This window comes from Elaeis guineensis, chromosome 1 (assembly GCF_000442705.2).
Source record: "Elaeis guineensis isolate ETL-2024a chromosome 1, EG11, whole genome shotgun sequence".
NCBI lineage: Eukaryota > Viridiplantae > Streptophyta > Magnoliopsida > Arecales > Arecaceae > Elaeis > Elaeis guineensis.
The window spans coordinates 10786139-10809826 of NC_025993.2; the positions used below are offsets into that span (position 1 = coordinate 10786139).

The following is a 23688-nucleotide window of genomic DNA, read 5'->3' on the forward strand; positions in this document are numbered from 1 at the left end:
TCCGTTACTGTCTTCACTTAAGGCTATATGTAGTACCGAGTCACAAGCGAAATTTGCTTCATCATTGTCATCATCTGACTTTTACCTTTGAGTCAACAAAGACTCGTTTCTTGCCCTCCAATGGGAGCCTGAACTTTCCTTTCACCTTATTCTGTTGTCGATTGAGATCTCCTTTGAAAAACGTCATGAAAAAATTAAAAATACGTAATTTATATAGAGTAATTTGAATAAAAGAGAGTAATATGGAGCATCCATCATCTACCAAGGGGAAAGAAAAGAATTATCCGGAATAAGAATACTATTACTAGATTCACCAATCTTTTAAAGGAGCTAGGGGCAATAAACAAATCAAGGAAGAGCATTCGTGTGTGTGTGTGTGTGTGTGTGAAAGAGAGAGAGGGAGGGGGAGGGGGGGGAAAGAGAGAGAGAGAGAATAAGAAAGTGCCCGCTAGGAAAAGAAGAAAATGAGATAGAACACAGGAAGTCAATGTAATTTGAACAAGAGTTCAGATACAGCAATAGCAATAGAGCTTTTGGCATTCTAATAGCTTGATCAAACTCAAATGTTTCATATCTTTTCTAAATCTGAAGCGTCCACATCATTAATCAAGACCACCATCTCAACAAGCTGATAGAAAATAATAGCTCTGAGATCAAACAATTGTAACTACCAATGTATCATTCCCAGAGACAGAAAGTGCAACAAGGCTTCCAAAAATAATATGATAACAAGTTGATTTATCCATTCTTTATGCACATTTAAAGGGCCTCACCTTGCTCTCGAGCCACAGAAGTCGAGAGGATGGCAAGACTGCGATTCAAAAATGTCAGAGCTGATTCACAATCCATGATTATTTTTGTGACAGAAGAAGGCTCATCTGTTGTTGACACCGACCCAACAGCCATGGCTGCATAAGAATCTCGCAGACTTCGCAAGTTTCCCAAAAACTGCCATCCACCATTCAGTCATTCAAAAAGCAGGCTGTCAATCTCTAAGCAAGACTTAAGAGTTGCTATTAAAGTAGATCATTTTCTTATCAATTATATAAGGCAAATGTAAAATAAAACACAGTTTTGCAAATTGCAACAGCTGTGTCAAATTTGAAAGGTTGACCATGTTCAAATGCAGCATCTCCATACCAGCAGAAGATATAATAGCTTTTTCAGTTGCACACACTTCAGAGCCTGACTGCATAACATGAGAACTGTAGCCTAACAAAATCCGAATTGCTAAACAAAGAATACTTGAGTTTGGAATCAGGTAAAACTGGAAACATGTGTTGAGGCAATCTTATTCCCACAATGATGGATGTTTATTAAAAGTTAAATGCTGGGAATATGACTTTATTACATGTTACAGTCCACGGAATTAGTTGAAGATAACAAGTTGCCATAGGCATGCATTTGTTCCAAAGAAAACAAAGGCAAATACTCTTACCTCCGGTGCTCTTCTAAATCAGAAATAATCTTCCTTTTCTTTGGAAACTACATTGATACTCCTAGTGACTTCATAGCATCTCACCATTTAATTTGTCTATTTGTTTCATATCTCAGTCTCATGTTCCGTAACCATCTAGCTTTTGCAACTATGAAATAAAATATTGATTTATATAGAATTTAAAGATGTCCCATATAGGTGCAAAATCTGTTCATCTTTCAATGTATACTCACTTTTGTGAGTATTTTCATTGACTACAGATTATGGACTTTGAGATTGCAATCAATCTGAAACTATATATGGTTCAATACATCGAAGTAATACAATTGGTTGATAGAAGGAGGATAATCTGAACTAACCTTTAAAAGTGTGTTATAAGCCTCCAGTAAGCGATTAGCAGCTGGCCCAAACCCATGCAACTGTGGGACCTCCATCATGTGTGTCCAGGGGCGAATTTCCTACAAAATGGGAAACTTTCAACCAAAATCTTTCCAGAGCAAAAAAAATAATAGAATGGTTCCAGGTTGTTAAAATTTAAAGAAAAATATAGCAATCTGAAATATGTGTTCCAAGAGTTTCTTAGTGAAGCTGTGTCACAAGTTGATCGCACTCACAAGCACTGGACTTCAAACTACTGCCTTACAATTGGAAGAGCATAATTACACAAACAACTAGTTATTTTAACAGATGTTGCAACAATCATCATTATGGCAGGGAAACACAGGCCTCCTTGAATACAGCAAATTAAACAACATAGGACTGCTTATACAAAAACAGAAGTAAAATTTTTCAAATAAGAGCCTGAGATCACCTTTGTGTAAATCAAGTTGAAGGACCTCACAGTTTCCAGAAACGACTCCAACTGTTCCCTCAATTTCAACTCTGTTTCCGCATACTCCTCATTAGGATTGTAATCATACTGTACAACAGTAGCAAGAAGATTTCCAGTATGGAGTCAAAAACATTTTTAAGGATGGTGGAAATAACCCAAACAACATACTTATATTTCCAGTAGAAAAGTACAACTTACAGAACCTTGGTCCTGTCAACAAACCAGTTGCTACTACAAAGTTGTCATGTTTGATTCAAGATTGAAGCATTGTATTGAGTTGTATATTTTTGTCGTCTTCGCTTTTGTTTGAGGTTTTTTTCGTTGCAGTATTTGGACAACGTCTAGGGCTGGATTGTGCTTCTTTTTCGGTAAATGAAAATCTTTTAAAAGTCCTGAATATTAAACCCTATTTGGCATTACTTTTCGGAGTGCCAAAGAATGCTTCCTGGAGGGCCAAAAGCTCTTTCAGGTGATTTTAAAATATTTGGTAAAAATTCTGAAATAGCTTTCCACATTTTCCAAATGCAAAAAAAAAGTCTATTAAGGAAAAGCTACAATTTGGAGCTTTTTGCACAAAAGTTTTACTTGAGACATGTCAGGAAGCTGTTTTTTAAAAGCTTAACTAAAAGACCCAGATTTAAGTCCCCACAATAATTTTTTTTTACAAGATTAATTTAAAATACTTTTATTGCCATCATAGTTTAAATTTGTCTTTTTTTTTATTGACATAACCATGCAATAAAGGACTTTGAGTTACGTCCTCGCAATTTTCTTTAACATACTTGAAAATAATTATATTATTCATTATATTATTTAGATTAAAATATATAAAATAACGTTTAAATTAGTAAATACTTCATAATATCAATGTTGATAGTAAAATATGATAACAATATAGTATTGTTTATGAATTTAATAATATAATACTGTTACAATACTATAAAACAATAATAATATAATATTATTATATTAAAATAAATATATAACAGTGCTATATTATGTAACAAGTCCAAGCATTGCAAATAAACTCAGAACTATGTCATCAGGTGAAAAGATTTAAAACCCATCTTTTTTCCAGAAAGGTCAACACTAAAGGCAAGTCACACCACCTTGAGAGAAATAACACCCAGTTTAACTTCTCTCGAGGTGTGCACAATACAAATCTAATCCATAACTGCCCGAAATAAATATTTTATAAATCAAAAATACTTTATAATAACATTTTTGATAGTATAGTTAGACTGTTGGAAGTGCTGCAGCTATTTCTTGATATTACAAATAGTTTCTTGATATTGTTAAAGTTCCACAGCATTTCAGAAATATAATCATCAAACAGCAAACAACTTTTTGTTAAAAAGCTCTACTAGTGAAAATTCTATATCCCAAAGCTCTAAAAAAAAAAAAAAAAAAAGCCACTACCTACAGCAATGCTGAATGAGGCCTTAGAGGGTCAGGACTAACATCAAGACTGTATTAAATGACTAATATAAATTATGCTAACAAGCATGACGATAAAGCAACAAGTTTATAATTCGGTAAGTAGAAAACATGTATATTTTAATTTTAAAAGATGGTTGGAATCAGTTCCAGGTGAGCCTTGTCTGCAAATGATGCCAGTTTCAAAATCTGGCTGATTTCATTAAACTTGCTTCAGCAGGCCAATATTTCCAGGTATAATCTATGCAAACTATAATTCAGTTATGTGCTTCAAGTAAACCTTAGATGCCAACTCCTGGACCATCTGCTGTAAATTTGCCAATTTCTTTGTATGCTCGGCTAGCTTCAACTCCAGCTCAGATATATCTGGTCTGCAAGAAGAATATATTCATTATAATTAGAATAATTTTATGACCATATAACGTCAGATCATAAACAGCATGTTCAAATGTCTTTCTAAGTATGAAAACAAGGCGGACAACAGTATAGCCAGAGAAAATAGAGATGAAAATAACAATGTAATGTGTGGAACATGTGGAGCTGGCAACACTTTATAAATGAAGTAAGGCAATAGTCACTATCATTTATTTATTTATTTTTTTGCTAGATTTACAATATAAGAGCTTCCCGTTCACTTGGTGATAACTACAAGACAATATTTATAGTTTTGGATGACAGTCTTTTTAGTAAAATGCAGAAAGATGATGATGAAGTGGAGGAATGAGAAGAAAACAAAGACGCCCACAACAGAGAGCACAGAGTTCCTCATATTAATAAATCAGGCATAACAATGAACACTGAATAAAATGCACCTCCAAAGAAACTGAAGCCATCCATGCACCAAAAAAGAAAGAATAATGTACCAGAAAAAGAAAAAAGAAACTGAAGCCATCCCAAACAAGCCACGGACAACAGAAGTAAAGCATGATTCACTGTCCTTGAGCATGGAACCACAAGAATCTAAAGAAATCTATAGAAAAATACAGTCTAAAACAACATAAAATCAGAAAACCAGACAGGGATACCATCCACATATTCCTATCAATTCTCCAATCTCCCCATACTAGGAACACTGACAATATCGGAACCTTTATGGGGCTATTTAGTTATCTCTGAATTTTAGTAAAATAGATAATGATAAAACATGATTTCATATATGTAATGGAGAAAAGAGTCAGACCTGCTTTTCATAAAACTCATTTATTCCAGATTTTATATAAAACCCAGATTAATAAAACTTGACAACCAAATAGCCACTAAATAACTCACCCAATTCAATTATGGTGTATCTACATCTGACACCCTGCACTTATTTAAGAAAGAATATGGCTAGGGTGCAATGCTATAAGCAAATTATTACCGCATCAAATATCACCAGGTGTGCAAATAATCTGAGCATTTCATAAGAAGCTCAGGTTTGGCTTGGTAATAGGTTCCTTTATAAACAAAACTAGCCAAGACCAAACAAGAACTAGGGCTTGTTTAGTGTACAAGCCAAGCCTGAGCAATAGGGTGCATATTCAGTGAGGCTTCTGAACAACAGAGGACAAGTCAAAGCCAGTAACTTTCTTAGATCACCCATCCCAACCACTCAAATCTTACACCCAAAACCCTCACCCTTGACCTCTTGCCTCACCCCACCTCTCGTGCTTTTCTAGCATCGGTGGGAGCCCAAGACCTGGAAAACAGAAATCCATCACTTGCCTTGACATGGGAGGTTAAAACAGTGAGATATGATAGGGAAGCAAAGTATTCTATATATCGCGTAAGATCATGTCAATGATCATGCATGAAACCATGCTCCCAAGGTACTGTCTTCCTCATCTATCCCAAATCCTCATGAATCTAGCTCGAGCTTGGCTCATAAACTCAAACAAGCCAAAGGCAACCCAAGCCTGAGGCTATTAATTTCCACAGAGCCTAGTTGAAGGTATGTGCTAGAGCTTTGCTCAAGCTCAAGCAAGCCCATATCAAAGAAAGATGAACATTAATTATAGAATTAGTTAAATGTCTGCTTATTTAGAAAGCATTAAAATTTTATATTTTTTATATATAGAAAGTTGGAATTTTAGGTTTGATGCAAGAAAGATTGGAGCTGTGTTGCATCAATTTGTGCGACACATTGCAAAATGCATTTGATCCTGTGTCAGGCTTTCATAATGGGCAGAGAACACATTGCTTACAGGGGGTAAATCGACTGAATCTGGACATCTGCTGGAAACAGTTTGCATTCTTCTGAGAAAACTTGAGCCTGCTTCTCAGCAATGGAATCTACCAACTGTACATCCTTCGCCAACTGCTCATCAACGCTGCAGACAAACCAGATGTCTACAATCAGGATGCTTTAGCAGTCAGAAAATGGCGATTGAGTTGAGCACTACATAAACCGCAAATTGAGGTAAAACAGATTGAGATTGCATCAGATATAAAGAATTTTAAATGTAAACCAAGAAAACTCTCCCGACCTCCATTCTGGATTGTCAGCATAACAGCTTGCTTCCACAAGATCTACAATAAGATGAAGCATTTCTACACGATCTTCATAATTGCCTCTTCCCTGTGATTAACATCCCAGAATCTCATGAATAAATCAATGATAAAAGTCAAATGATGTGAAACATGCAACATCCATGGATTGACCTAACTGTCTGTTTATATCTGCATGGAGGTCACCTCATGTCAATTTTTATTCTCTCAGGTCAAAAAGTTGGACAGTGGAGCACACCTCAACACTGTCACCTGTGTCAAGAGTCAGATTTGTGGGAAAAGATTTCCAGAAAATCAAAAAAAAAAAAAAAAGCTCTAGTCATGAGCGATGGGTTAAGAGAACGTTCCATTAATTTTTCACTCAAAAATCCAGTGATAACAGCTCTTTGAGTGTTTCCAGGAAGTTCTACAGGAAAAGAATTTAGTTATCAAAATTAGCTAATTGCAAATGACCATTACATCGACATTCAAAAACACAATTACAAAGTAGACATTGAGAACTAACCATGACAAGAATTTTGAATCAGAAATATGGAAGAATAGGAAATGCCCCAATTTTGGGGGCATTCCTTTTCTAAATGATGAGTGAATTTGTGCCTGGCTTGGAAAACTTAACTCAAAAAATATATTAACAACACATGCAAAATTTAAGCAATTCCTCACTCTAAGATCACTATGCTACCATTGGTAAGTGCTCATGAAGGTGAAGGTACATTTTTCTTTTGAGTTGCATTCTCTCATGAAAAACGAAAAGGAGACACTCATAATCATGGAATGACAGCATAGGATCGACATCAAGAAAACTAACTTGCAATCAACCATAACCATGCATTTGAAGTAGTCTCACCAATTTCAGGGGCTTTCATAAACTATGCAACATGTCTCATCTCAGGATCATGTCCATAAATTAATCATGAGATAAAAACATGACAGAATAGTTATAACCATTTCTTCATCCAATAAACGTGCTATCTAAATTATACTAACCATTGTACCAATGGGACTCCACTATTCGGAGATCAAGTATTTCATGATTTAGAGTTAGGACAATTAAATATAAATTACTCTTAAGTTGCATTGCTTTCATAAACATAAGCAAGTAATTAGCTAACACATCTCTAATAGAAGTTAAAGAAAAATTCCTAGAAGAATCTGAACTCTTTGAGAAATTGTAACATGGTTATTTAGAAATGTCTTGTTGATCAAAATGGGGGGTGGTTATTAGTTTGTATTTCATAAAAATTAGATCACCTCCATACCTAAAACCAAATGTACTTCTAATAACATTGCAACTTCTATGATGGTGATTACCATCTAAGTTTGTTAAAGGGAATGCTTTCGTGGGCAGCAATTATGACGCAACATTTACCGGCCTGGTGGCATGGCAGCAGCAATGGTGTTGGGGTGGTCATGACGTTGGTGGTCCCGGTCGTTGGATAGTGGTACTGGTGGTGGAAGAAGCATTGGAAGACATGACGATGATATGATGTTTAGGTGGTGGTAGTGGTGGAGGAAAAGGTGATGGACGTAGTGGTCAAAAGGTGTTGAAGGTGGTGGTGAAAATGGTTTTTGGTAGTCATGCTGGTTGTTGTGGGCATGGCCTTGATGGTGCTAGGGAGGTGGTTAAGACCTCAGTCAAGCATACCTCTTAACACCTAGGTATTTTTGGTGTATTGATTGTCATCATAACAGAAGCAGAAAGATGGATTGGATTCTGGGTAGGGGAGAGTGTTCAGGCAAGGTGGATTAGGGGCTGGCCTAGGATATGAAAATAGGGGATAAGCGTTGATCCGGGTGGGGGTTATAGGTCAGGATCAGAGTTTTTTTTTTTTTTTTGTCCTTTTCCTTTTAGGGGAAGGGGAGGGCAAAGCCCACTCAATATTAATAGAAAATAAACTTATAGGAAGGATAAGAGTTGGAGAATTAGATAGAGCGTACAAAGTTAAGAGAGAGGCAAAGCAGGAGAGACAAGATTCCAAAAGAAAAAGAAATCTGTAAAAAGCTCAGAGCAATTAAGTAGAGACTATTCATTGAGCAGATAAAGGCCGGTATTGAGAATAGCTTTGGCAACTTGGATTTATGAAGGAAAAGATAATGATGGAAGATCTTTTTATGGCGCTCCCTCCTTAAACTCCAGAAGTTGCAGTCAGATTTTGGGAAGGGAATGAATAGAATTTGAGGTGAGCTGTGGGTAGAGGACATAGATGGAGGTGTGGGTGATTGGAGCTGGGAAGAAGCATAGAATGTGTCAGCTCGTTGAGAAAATAGGGGGTGAGCTAGTGAGATTGTCCCATGCAGTTTCCATTATCATTATAGTTGCCAATATTATCTCAGCCCTTGTCAATACCACGGGATATTAGGAGTCCATGGATGGACAAGGACAGGAAAGAGATGGGAAATGAGAAATCAGGGAGTGTAAGTGAGAGTAAGAGAAAACTCAACGAGTTACGAAATAAATTCTACATGTTAAAGCAAACATTAAAAATTTCAAAACATTGATCCTTAAGTATGTCTTTCACTCAATCATAAAAACAACTCGTACAAATTCTAACAATGAAGCTTCAAAATACCTTGGTTTCTCCAATACTCCAATATTTTGAGTATTCTCCCCACAAAGGTAATATGAATCCTCAATCTATGAAAATGAAAAAAAAAACTCTTGAAGCAAACACAAACATAGGCAATCCAGCTTCACATTGATACGCATCTAAAGTGTTCCTTTACAAAAATATAAATTTTCTTGATATTAAAATTCCCACCAAACCCACTTCTAGATGATGTCTCATATCCTTTATCCACTTGTTTAAGTATTAATGAGGGTCCCAAGCTAATTATGTATCGCCTGATGCAGCACAAGGTGCAACTAACAGCTACTATGACCAACTAGATCATGCCAAGCCTCAAAACAAGCAGATTGCGGGTGAAAACTGTAGTAAACAAAAATTTGATTTCTTTGGCAGATTTTCTATAAATTTTCTATTAGGGCCTGTATCAAATTTTAGTCACATGTCTATATTTGTAATAGAATAATTCTAGTATATTCTTTTTTTATTGTCAGGCCTCATTTCGAGTATGATTTTGCATCCGGTTTAATACCCAAATTAGGGTTAGGGTATCATGTCCTACAAATACGCATGTAATATATTGCAACGGACAACCTTCGAGATATTATAAAATTATTTTTGAGAGAATTCCTTTCACCAAATGAAAAATTCTTCGATACAGTTTTCTTCTATTTATGTGTTGATCTTCAAAGCATAACCTCATTGATCAAATTGCCCCTTCTTCCTCTTCCACTGCATCATAATGTGAAAAGGATAAAAAAAAAATCATCAAAAGATGAATTCAACTTACCAAATGAGAGCATGAAGATATTCATGTTTCTATTGTTCATAAGCAAGAGAACGGAACCTTGTTTCCTTGAATTCTTCCGAGGTTTGTAGATGGTGAGCATTTTTTTAGCAGAAGGCTAAAATAGGATGTTCTGAATTGTATTACAAAAAGGCTTTGATTTTATAGTTATCAGAAAATTAGCAACCCTTTTCCAACCATAGAACATCCTGTTTTGTTAACACAAAATATAAAAGGACTTCACAAAGAAGCAACCTTTTGCTGGCCATCACCAAAATTCCATCTTTCTTTGTTCCCTTCCCCAATCAATCAAAGTCATCATAGGATGACTGCTTGCTTGCTATATAAACTCTCTTATCAAGAAGAAGTCCATTGAAAATAATAGGGCTCTATACTTCCCTAATAACTCATCATAATAATGCTTCACTATCCTAGCTCTAGGTTTGACATGATAGAGAGAAATTGAATCCAGAAAACCAACCTAATTATCCAAACTCCATATATCCCTCCTTGTTGTGAAACCCTGTCCAATAACCCTTTTTCACAATCCAGTCTGCTCTTGGCATGTCCATCTGATGGAAGATTAATGTTCTCCTCACTTAAAGGACCTGTAACAATCATACCATGTTTATTATAGTTCAGTCCCTCGCAACTGATGTAACATGTTAATTGACCACTAGCATACAGTAGAAATAAGAAGATAATCTTACAGTTAGTAACAAGCTTGAAAACTCATTCTATGGACCGCTAATGTCAAATTCAATATTTACTCCACAATTTCTGCACAACAGCACCACACTGTCTTAAGGACAAGTATTAGAGGGAAACAAGGGATTTGATTTGTTACTATATCTACCTGATGTTGCCTGAAAAACAAAGGCAACCCTGCATTCTAGAATTTGCACATGTGTGGTTTATCAAGATTATTCATTTATGAATTAATAGACTTGGTGTAACAAGAAAACTACTGAAGCGTTAATGTGCTGGAAAACATGCATCAACTGACTTGTTGTAGTATTCAATTCTTAAATCAATTGACTTTCCTGTAGTTATTGCCATACAACAGTAACATTATTGTAAAACTATACTATATGTGTACTCATGCAACAGTAATATAACTGAAAAACTATGTATCCTACATGTGCAGTCTTCTATAGTTTACTTAAGATGGACCTAGGACCATTAAGAATTTAGTTAGGACTGTAGTCAAGTGATAGTGTTGCAAGAAGATTTACATGTGCTACATCAATGTTTATGAAAGATCAAAAATTATATGGCAAACTAACTACAGTGCATCTCAACTATCATGAGGCTATAATAACTGAGAAAGATCTTGTTTCCTACAAAATCATTTTACTCACTTGGATTGCCTCTGTGTCAACTGAAGATGTAATACCCAAGAAGCTTGCTATTTCAGCCAAGTCTGCGAAAATCAAAGAATTTGTTATTCACAACAATCTCTTAAAGAGAAAATAGGATGATAGAAAAATAACGAAAATATATGCATAACATATATGAACGGCATTTAGAAATCTATATTTCCTGTGTAAAGCAAAGATCATGTTAGTCAATGACAATGTAAGAACTAAACAATTAATAGAAAACAATTGGCTGTTCTTCCTGAAAATAGCATAACGGGTAGAACATCTAACATTCAAAAAGGGTAACGACACTGTAGACAAGCCAGGAGACTCTCAAATGAATAGCAAAGAACAGTAGAATGCTGAAATTTCATGAAACATCACCAAATGAATGTCATCCATGTTCAGGGTATTCAGAGTAGCTTCACATTTATTTTCCTAAATTCATCTGTGTTAGTGCTTTGTAGTTTCATCTTCAATCCCAACTTGTAATACCTCAATTCTCAAAATTAGCATATTGATTGATGAAAACCTGGAGAAAGCATGCTTTTCACCAGCATATATATGTATGATGATTTGCCTCACACAGCCTGCTCTAAAATTTCTCACGGCTTTCACATCTTCACCCATCCCGGACTGGGTCCACTATCTCAAAATTAATGTGCTACTATAAACTCTAACTTTAGCATTCTTTCATGAGGATATCCCTACCAACCCCCTTTTCTTACTTAGCCATGCCCTAACTCTCAAACTTGAAAAGGTGGGTTAAATTCTGCAAATTTTTGCTGAAAGGCATATAGGGTGTGCAGAAATGCATGCAGGCTGTATGGAATGAACCAGTGGAACCAGCAAACCTCTAAACATGGCCTTGCCCTTCAAACCTTGCCAACTTGCCAACATTCTCATGATATTTTTTGATGTATTTTTGCCCCTTAAACCACAATATTTTTAACTTGTCAAATAAATCCAAGATCCCAAATTTTGTAATCATAGATATACCTGGTCCTAACACAACAGAGTCAATGATATGCTCAACTAAACTTATGTTCACGTAATTCCAACATGACTTGAAGAGCCATTCTAGGCTAGGCATATGTTCCCTCACATTATCATGCAAAGTGTTAGCACCCTCCATGCATTAACTCACTCCGGGGAAAAACTTAATAATTATAAAATAGATTGCAGTGTATGATTTTAATAACAAAAATATCATAGGGTTACAAAATTTTGCTTGGATGGCAATAACTTTTTCATGGCATTCATAGCCTATGATAAGGAACAGACATTCTTAGTGGTGATAGCAAAATCAGCTCAAAAGCAACAAAGAAACTGTGAACAGCAGGAATTTACCAGCTTGTATGAAAAGAAAAGGGACTTACGTTGGATTCGAGTATTCTCCTCATCACGATCCATGCTATCCCCTTGCCAATTCTGTTGAGTGAAGGGTGATCTGTCACCTAGGAGCCTGCAACGAGCCAAAGCGTTACCTTCACGTTGATAAGCTTTATACTTGGTATCCAACATCGCAAATTCCGTAACTATGGGATAAAGGAAAAAAAGAAAAAAAATATATACTTTAATGCCATAAAAATGACAAAATAATTCCTATGAATTGGCTGAAAATTTGATCAAATCCTAGAAATGGCTTGGAGAAAGATGTAAAGAATAAACAAAGTTCGAATTGGTACAACATTTCAAGAAGAATGGCATCAGAAAACTCGGGTTCAGACGAACCCGATTGGGAGTGGATTGGAAATGCGTCGAAGAAAATGATCGAGAAGTATAGGCAAGAAAGAATTTTGCGATAATTTTCCGCAGTCAAGGAAGACACACTACAAAGCGGCGCGAAATCAGACCGAATTCCCTAAAAATTTAAACTTTGGTCCTCCATTGCTCGGAGAAACTCGTTACCCAGCAGATCGACGTACGATTGGGACAGCATTTCAAGTAAAAGGCCCATATAAACCTCCACAAGCTAGGTTTTTGAGGAGCCCAAGTCGAATCAGAAGAAGGAAATGGAGAGAAGGGAGAATTCGAAAGGAGACCAGGGTACCGGAAGAAGAGCCATTCAAGGAGGGCGTATCTCTCGACGCCGGCGAAGAGGAGAGACTGGGCGGGGGCGTTGGCGCGGGGTAGTTGAGGACGGCCAGCTTCCTCTGGATCTCCTCCATTTGCTTCGACGCCATCTCGGAAATTACAATAACAACGACAACGTCTTCCGCTGCCGCTGCTCCGCAGTAGAAGGTGCTGCAGATCGTAACCAGAAGAAGCAGTAATATTGTCCGCGGCCGTCTAAGCCGTCCTTAATTAGATTTTCCTTTTTTTTCAGGTTAGATACGGCGTTGCTCTTGGTGTGTGGGCGGATCCGCAGGTCTAATTTTGAAGCATATCTGGCCGAGTCACAGTGTGGCCTGTGTGGCCTAACGAGTAATTTTCTGTGCACCACGTACTATATTATAATCAGATCGATATAGAAAAAATATTTTTTTCAATCACGAACTCAATATCTAATATCATAATTAATAATAAAAATTAAATATTTTTTAATATTATAAAAATTTAATAAAATTTAATTTAATTTTAAAAATTTAAAACTGATGAAAATATTTTTTTTCTAAAATATCTTCAGATATTCTATTTTGCTCAAACGGTAGTCATTGTGAAAATTATTTTCTTTTTCTTCTTCCTCAATTTATTCTATTTCTGTCTGAACATCGGATGTCTAAGATTTTTCTGCAGTGAGCTATGTGCATCCAAGATTATACTGATATTTTGCATGTTCCAACTGCCCTCCACAAGATTATTTTTTTCTTTGCAGATTTTTTTTTTGTAAATCCTTTATTACCATAACTCTTTAGATAGTTGAATAGAGTTAATGCATTGGTAGATTGAAATGAAGCTTTTTATCTGTTAGTACAACAGAAAGTAATAATATTATCATAAGAAGTTATAAAAAGCAAACAGGATATCATAATAACTATCGAAAAATCATATGAGCCATATACAAAAAGTCTTCTTTTTGCATCTTATGATATCCGGATCAAGAAATATGACCTCCTATTTATAGTATGACATCATATAATCTTATATGACTTCTTATTTTGTCCAATGAATGTTTTAGAGGCATAAATCACTTCATATGAATTTGTATGAATATTAATGATCCTCCATTACTTAATAAAACCGTACGAATAATAGTTATTGCTTCTTTTTTTATCAGTATTACTGAAATAGAGCTTTTTCTGTTAGTGCAACAGAAAGTAATAATAAAATCATGGAAAGTCATAAAAAGCAAACAAGATTTTATAATAACAATTGAAAAGTCATATAAACCATCAAGAAATAATATAATTTTTTTTTTTACATTCTATGATATCCGGATCAAGAAATATAATCTCCTATCTCTTGGATGATATTATATAGTCTTGTATGACTTCTTATTTTATCAAATAAATATTTAGAGACATAAATCACTTTATATAAGTTTTTATAAATATAAAATAAAACTGCATAAATAATAGCTGCTACTTCTTCTTCTTAATAATATTGTTGAAATTGAGTTTTTTTTCTATTAGTACAATAAAAATAATAATACAGTCATAAAAAGTTATAAAAAATAAATAGAATATCATAATAATTATCAAAAAATTATATAAGCTATTAAAAAATAATATAGAAATCTTCTTTTTGCATTCTATGATGAATCATGAAATATATTATCCTATCTTTTGGTATGATATTATATAGCCTTGTATGACTTTCTATTTTATCAAACGAATATTATAGAGCCATAAATCATTTTATATGAATTTATATGAATATAAATAATCTCTCATTACTTAATAAAACTGCATGAATAATAGCTATAGCCATGGTATATTCTATACCAGCTCGAACTGATCGGTATACCTCGTACCATATCGTACCGATGGAGAATCGATTCGGTTCAAATCAGTTTTTTGAAAAAATGATCTGAATCGAATCGAACCATGCGATACAGATTGGTATGGTGTGGTATGGGCGGTACGGTACGGTATGGTTTGATTTTCTTTTTTTTACCATTGGATGAGATTTTTTTGAATTTTTTATTATCGGTACGGGCCAATATCGCACCATACCATACCAACCAGCAATCGATGAACGACACGAGGTCTGATATCGATATTTAAAACCTTGGCTATAGCTTCTTCTTCTTAATGATATTAATGAAATAGAGTTTTTTTCTGTTAGTATAATAGAAGTAATAATACAGTTATGAAAATTCATAAAAAGTAAACAAGATGTCATAAGAACTATCGAAAAGTTATATAAACCATCAAGAAGGAATATAGAAACTTTTTTTTTTCATCTTATGACATTCGAATCATAAAATATGATCTATCTCTGGTATGATATCATATAGCCTTGTATGACTTCTTATTTTATCAAATGAGTATTTAGAGGCATAAATCACTTCATATGAAATTGTATGAATATAAATAATTTTTATTATTTAATAAAATTATATGAATAATAGCTATCGCTTTCTTTTCTTAACGATATTATTAAAATAATTTTTTTTTTCTATTAGTTCAATAGAAGTAATAATATTATTACAAAAGTCATAAAATGCAAATAGGATGTCATAAGAACTATTGAGAAGTCATATAAACCATCAAGAAGTAATATAATTTTTTTTATATAATATGATATCCGGATCAAGAAGTATAATCTCTATCTCTTGGTATGGCATCATATAGCCTTCTATGATTTTCTATTTTATCAAATAAGTATTTTAAAGGCAGAAATCACTTCATATGAACTTATATGAATATAAATAATTCTTCATTACTTAATAAAATTGCATGAATAATAGCTATGACTTCTTTTTTGTAACGATATTGCTGAAATAAAGTTTTTTTCTATTAATTAGAATAATAAGAAATAATAATACTATCATAGAAAATCATGAAAAGTAAATAAGATATCATAAGAACTATCAGAAAGTCGTATAAGCCATCAAAGAATAATATAATTTTTTTTTTCCATCCTATAACATCGGATCAAGAAATATAACCTTCCATCTCTTGGTATGATATCATATAGTCTTGTATGACTTTCTATTTTATCAAATCAGTATTTTAGAAGCATAAATCACTTCATATGAACTTGTATGAATATAAATGACTCTCTATTACTTAATAAAATTGTATGAATAATAGCTATGGCTTCTTCTTTTTAATGGTATTATAAAATAGAGCTTTTTTTTTCTGTTAGTGCAATAGAAAGTTATAATACAGTCATAAAAATCATAAAAAGTAAACAAGATACCATAATAACTATTAAAAATCATATAAACCATTAAGAAGTAATATATAAGCCTTCTTTTTGCATCCTATGAATCCGGATCAAGAAATATGACATCCATCTCTTGGTATGATATCATATAACCTTGTATGACTTCTTATTTTTATCAAATGAGTATTTTAGAAGTATAAATCATTTCATATGAACTTGTATAAATACATATAACTTCCCATTACTTAATAAAATTTTATAAATAATAGCTTTGGCTTCTTTTTTTTTGATGGTATTACTGAAATAGAGCTTTTTCTATTAATATAATAGAAAGTAATAATACAGTCATAGAAAGTCATAAAAAGCAAATAAGATATCATAATAACTATCAAAAGTCATATAAGCCATCAAGAAGTAATATATAAGCTTTTTTTTTGCATCTTTTGACATTCAGATCAAAAAATATGACCTCTTATCTTTGGTATGATATCATATAGCCTATATGATTTTTATTTTATTAAATGAGTATTTTAGATGTATAAATTATTTTATATGAATTATATGAATATAAATGACTCTTCATTACTTAATAAAACTATAAGAATAATAGTTATGGCTTCTTCTTCTTAATGGTATTGCTGAAATGAAGCTTTTTTTTATTAGTGCAATAGAAAGTAATAATACAGTCACAAAAAATATAAAAAATAAATAAGATGTCATAAGAACTATCGAAAAGTTATATAAGCTATCAAGAAGTAATATAGAAATTTTTTTTGTATTCTATAATATTTAGATCAAAAAATATGACCTCCTGTCTCTTGGTATGATATCATATATTCTTGTATGACTTTTTATTTTATCATATTAGTATTTTAAAAGTACATATCATTTCATATGAATTATATGAACATTAATGACTTTCTGTTGCTTAATAAAATTATATGAATAATAGTATTATTTTTTTTTGACGATAAGAATACTGCCGGATGGTATACTGAAATAGAGCTTTTTTTTGTTAATACAATAGGAGTAATGTTGGAGTAAGAATTTTAAAGAAGGAGCTCGCATAGAAAGTAAATGCTGCTATTGAGAATATTGAAAGTATTTGAGAAAAATAAAATCTTTGTAATTGATAAACTATTTTTTTGATTTTTATTTGATAGTTATATCATAACAAATAATCTTTGTGAAGTACAATTATTCTTTTGGATATAATTAATTTGCTAAATGTATTGCTATGGAATGCGATAATTAATATTTTTTCTTGTGCAATATATGAGAGTGAAAGCAGAATGCCAAAATATATATACAAATGTAATATTTTTGACTATATAATTATTAATTTTTGCAAGATGTCATAATAATTTAGCAAGCTTATTCTGCAAAAGTTACTTTAATACTATATTTTTATATTTTTAATTTTTAGATATAATACAATATATAGGGGATGTCATAATTCTTTTTAGAAGTCATATATTACTACAAGATATCATACATCTTTTTCTTAAAGATTTATAATATGAAACAGGATGTTATAATATATAACATAATGTGATAATAATTTAGTAAACTAATTTCAATGAAGACTTACTTTGATAATATATTTTTTTATATTACTTAACTTTTGAATGTAATACAGTCAATATAAGATGTTATAATTTTTTCTAAAAGTCATAGTCATATTTTTTTCATACAAATTTATTTCATTTTAGCATTATATTGAAATAGACATTCAGGATATCATATTACTTTTATTGATGTGCTATATAAATAAAAAACTATAAAACAAACACTAAACACCATCACAAAAATTGATAGCAAGTTACACATAGAACATCATATTGTATTACAGGTTGTATTGATAAAATCATAATAGAACATCATGAAATATTGCTCCAAATGATAAAACTATGATAAAAATTAATAAAAATTTATCATATGTACATTAATTCTTTGCTCTCTCATGTATTAATTGATTGTACATGTAAGCATCAAACTCATCCAATAATTAAAGGAGGATCAAGCGATTTCATTTATTTATTGTACTACCTCTACTACTTTATGGGGAGTCATCCTTTATCTTTTAGCTGGTCTTTTATTATTCTTTAGTTGATGAATCATCGGATATCTTCTTTATAATTTTTCTATGGCAGCAATATAGTTCCTATTGTACTAATAGAAAGAGCTTTATTTAGTAATATCATCTAGCAGTATAGCTTACTATCAAGAAGAAAAGGTTATAGCTATTATTCATACCATTATATTAAGCAACGAGGAGTCATAGATACTCACATAAGTTATATGAAGTGGCGTATGCCTCTAAAATATTCATATGATAAAAGAGGAAGTCATACAAAGTTATATGATATATACTAAAAAATAAAAGGTCATATTTCTTGATCAAAATGTCACAGGATGCAAAAGAAAAATTTTTATATTACTTCTTGATGGCTTATAGGACTTTCGATAGTTCTTATAAAATTCTATTTACTTTTTATGACTTTATATGATAGTATTATTACTTTCTATTGTACTAATAGAAAAAAGCTCTATTTTGTAATACCATTAAGAAAAAAAGTCATTGCTATTATTCATGCAATTTATTAAGTAATAGTGAGTCATTTATATTCATCAAGTTCATATGAAGTGATTTATACCTTTAAAATACTCATTTAATAAATAAGAAGTCATACAAAGTTATATGATGTCAAACCAAGAGATAGAAAGTCATATTTTTAATCTAGATATCATATGATGTAACAAGAAGATTTTTACGTTACTTTTGATGGCTTATATGACTTTCGATAGTTCTTATGATATTCTATTTGCTTTTATGACTTTTCATGATAGTATTATTACTTTTCATTGTACTAACAAAAAAAAGCATTGTTTCAGCAATACTATTAAGAAAAAAAGCCATAGCTATTATTTATATAGTTTTATTAAGTAATAAAGAGTTATTTATATTCATATAAGTTCATATGAAGTGATTTATGTCTCTAAAATATTCATTTGATAAAATAAAAAGTTATATAAGGCTATATGATATCATACCAAAAGATAAAAGATTATATTTCTTGATTCGGATGTTATAAGATACAAAATAAGGCTTCTATTACTTTTTAATAGCTTATATGACTTTCAATATTATTATGATATTTCATTGCTTTTTATAACTTTTTGTGATAATATTATATTTTCTATTATACTAATAAAAAAAAATCTATTTCAGTAATACTATTAAGAAGAAGGTAGAACTATTATTCATATAGTTATATTAAATAATGAAGAATTATTATATTCATGTAAGTTCATACGAAGTGATTTATGCTTCTAAAATACTCATTTGATAAAATAGAAAGTCATACATGGCTATATGATGTCATATTAAAAGATATATAGAAGATCATATTTTTTAATTTGAATGTTAGATCATATAAAAAAAATCTTTATATTAATTTTAATGATTTTTATCATTTTTAAATAGTTATTATGATATCTTATTACTTTTTATGACTTTTGTGACTGTATTATTACTTTCTATTGTACTAACAGAAAAAAAAGCTCTATTTCAACAATACTGTTAAAAAACAGAAGTCATAGCTATTATTCATACAGTTTTATTAAGTAATGGAGGATCATTTTATTTATACAAGTTCATACACTATAAAAAATATTTTTTTTATGATAAATATTAGTGACAAAATAAAATATCATCACTAAAAATAAGGTTTTTGCAATAAATTATAATTTTATTATAAAAATTAATTTTTTATAATAAAATCTCTTTTTATCACTAAAAGCATGAGTTTTTATGATAAAATAATAATTTTATCATAAATAATCCTCCTGTCAATTCATAGTTTTTTGGATTTGGTCCAAACATATTTGTGACAAAAATATATATTTTGCAAAAAAATATTTGTCACTAAAAATTTTAATTTATGATAAAAATAATTTATCACAAATAAAATTTTTATGAATTTAGTTTTCTATTTATAGCAACAAAATCACTATTGTCACTTTAAATGAAAATATTATGATAAGATATTTTGTCACAAAAAAAAATCTAAATCACTATTTGGTTTGTTGTGACAAAAATATTGTGTTGCAAAAAATTGTTGATATTTTTTTTGTGACAAATACTTATTTGTGACAAAAAAATTAGATTCTCTCCTTTTTAAAATGTATTGCGATGAAAATATTTTATTACAAAAAGTCAATATATTTTTATGACAAAGGTCAAGTTGATGCAAAAAAAAATAGATTTCCTCTTTTATTTTAATTTATTGTGATAAAACTATTTTTGTAAAAAGTCAGAATATTTTTATGATAAAGGTTATTTTTGCAAAAAATTCAGATTCCCTTCTTTTGTTTCCTCTATTTTTTAATTTATTATGATAAAAATATTTGTTGCAAAAAGTTGATATATTTTTTATGACAAAGGCTTGGTTATTGCAAACAAAAATTAGATTTTCTTCTATAATTTTCTCAATTTTTAATTTATTATGATAAAAATATTTGTTGTAAAAGTCAATATATTTTTTTATGATAAAGACTTCTTTGTTGCAAAAAATTTAAATTATCTCCTTAATTTATTCCCTTCTTTTTTTAAATTTATTATGATAAAAATATTTTGTTACAAAAAGTCAATATATATTTTGAGACAAAGGATTGGTTGTTGAAAAAAAATAGATTTTTTATTTTCTTCTTTTTAATTTATTGTGGTAAAAATATTTGTTGCAAAAATCAATATATTTTTTGTGGCAAAGGCTTATTTGCTTTTAAAAAAGTTAGAATCCCTCTTTTGGTTTCCTCCTTTTTTTAATTTTTTATGACAAATATATTTGTCATGAAAAGGTATTATACATTTTTTAATTTTTGTTGAAAGTGGGCTATACAAAATAGTATCATTTTATTTGCAAAGCATTAAAACAATGTCATTATTAAAAAATACTTAATTTTAAATATTTTTGTGATAAAATATTTTTTCATAAAAAGTCATTATTTTTTTTGAAAAATTCATTTTCCAAAATTATGAAAAAAAAATTATATTAAAATAGGTACCATAAAATGTTAAAAAAATTCTAGTATTACTTCATATAATATTTTTGATATATTTGAAATTATTTTAATATAATACTCTTTCTTCTTTAGATGTGTATGATTTAATTTTTTAATTTTTGGTACCAATTATATAGGGTGAAATAAATTTTGTCAACAAATTAATTACTACAAAACTTTAGTGGTTCAGCTAAGATCACATTCATTGACTTATTATATGATGTAGAATATCTAGTCAAAGGATTCTACACCAAGTATGATAGAAATAAGTCTACAGTTTCATGTAGAATGTCTAGGTGAGAAGTTCTACACCAAATAGGATAGAAATAAGTCTGCATGAGTGAACCATCAGGCTGTCGCATTGACCATAACTTTCGGACTAAGTCTTATTTTTAAATAGCTTAACCTCGATTTTAACCATTAAGCAAAATTTCAAGCATTTTCTATGTTGATCCATAATATATTTATACTCATTTTAACTCTTATGCATCAGCACCCAACATAAAATCCAAACCATCGTCTAAGCTCCCCTCGTTGGCCTCTCTAAGCTCAATCATCTAAAAAATTTGAGATATATTTTGAAAATAAATTCAGATAATCTATCAGTATTACAAATTTAAAAAATTCAAAATATATTTTTAATTTTTTGAAAAAGTATTTTGTATAATCAGGTGCTTGTCCCCTGTCTAAAAAAGATAAATGATTTAGATTAATAAGAAAAGATAAATTAATGAGAAAAGATAAATTAAACATAGTTTTCGTGATTTAAAAAATTTAAGCATAAATAAGTAAAGATAAATTAATAAGGTTTTAATGATTATTTTATCAAAAAAATCTTTTTTTCTCTATTTCTATTTTTAATTTGGATGTCCCCTTCCTATTTTTCTTCCCGACGCTCTAAAAAATCTCTCATTTTTTTCGCCTCTCTATCTCCCCCCGAGCTCCCGAGACCCAGTTGCCCTCCTCTTCCTCCTAACGGCCCTGGTAAAGTCAAACCCAAGCTTAGCACTGCTATCTATCTTTTCCCCCGTCGAAGCCAAGCTCCGATGAAGCCATAGATTAGTATGCTCTCCTTTCTTCTATCTCTCCTTTCCTAAAATTCCTTCTCTCCAATCGTGCCCTATCGCCTGCACCACCCTCCACTGCATCCCCCTCCCTCGACCTCTCAATCACATCGTCATCTCCCTCACCATGCCTTCTGTCTCGCCTGCATCCTCCTGGTTGCTCGCCTTCGCACCTCCCTCGACCTCCCAACCACCCTCCTCCCTGCTCGGAACCTCTCTGCCCGCGTCTTTATTTTTTTTCCAACTATAGATGGAGATGGCCTTCGTTTCCCATGCCACCCTCTGCCGCGTCCCCTTGGTCGCCCACCTCCCTCGATCTCTGCTCATCCGCCTCTGCCTCTGCACCTCTCTCGACCTCCCAACCACCCTTCGTCCTACCCCAGAACCCACTTGCCGATGGTTTAGGCTTGGTGATCAACTTTGGGTCCCTTGCTCTGGCTGATCATTTGCTGTCCGAAATTCTTTTGTCATTTTTTTTAACTACAGAGGGAGATGGTCCAGCTAGTCCCCTCCTCTGCCATTATTTTTTTCAGCTGCAGAGGTCGAACTGACTATTACTTTCTATATATATTAGCTCTGATAGTCCGTTTGATGGGGTTTCTTTGGTTCCTATTTTTATTTGATTTATTTTTTTGAAAATGTGTAGGTATATTTTTGCTATCCAGTTCTTTTTGCTTAATTTATTTTTGTAACATAATTATGGAAATATAATAATGATGGCAATAATATATAATTGTTATATTATAATAATATGTGAAATAATAGTTGTTTCTTTAGGTTGTGGCAAGTTATGGCAGATTCTTATGTCTTTTCCTCTACTAATATTTACTTTTTTTTGTGAAAATATGATATAAAAATTCTTAGTTATACTCTAAAAGAAACTTATTATGTGATTTTTTTTTGTAGGATATGGACAAGAGTTGGATTGATGATAATAATTTTTTTAGTGATAGATATAAAAAAGGTGTTGAATCTTTTCTTAAGTTTGTGAAAGAAAATATGAGACGTCCGGATGATATGATTTTTTATCCTTGCCATAATTGCAATAATGGGATATACAAGACCTTTAGCCAAGTGAAACATGACTTACATTTGTGAGGATTTTTACTAACTTATAGAGATTGAACTTTGCATGAAGAAAGAATATCGGTACTTGATAATGACAATGATATTGATGATGAAATGATGAATAGTACTAAATTTAGTGAAGACTTAGTAGATGATTTATATGAGTTGTTAGGAGAAATAAGGAAAGCACAATAATTTGATGACACAACTGGTGGATCACAAGCCAAATTTTCATCTCTTGATAAATTAATTAAGGATGCACGGTATGAACTATACCCAAGGTCCAAGTATTCGTTGTTATCTTTTATT

General features: G+C 31.6%; 1 protein-coding gene across 1 annotated transcript; it reads right to left on the minus strand.

Moving 5' to 3' along the window:
* Positions 1 to 549: 549 nt before the first annotated feature.
* LOC105037932 (AUGMIN subunit 7) lies at positions 550 to 13261 on the minus strand. Its single transcript, XM_029262469.2, is given in 10 exon segments — positions 550 to 948; positions 1798 to 1896; positions 2250 to 2357; positions 3988 to 4078; positions 5891 to 6016; positions 6173 to 6264; positions 10907 to 10968; positions 12286 to 12371; positions 12960 to 13035; positions 13038 to 13261. Coding segments are annotated over 10 exon segments (984 nt in total). The 5' UTR covers positions 13093 to 13261; the 3' UTR covers positions 550 to 759.
* Positions 13262 to 23688: the final 10427 nt, after the last annotated feature.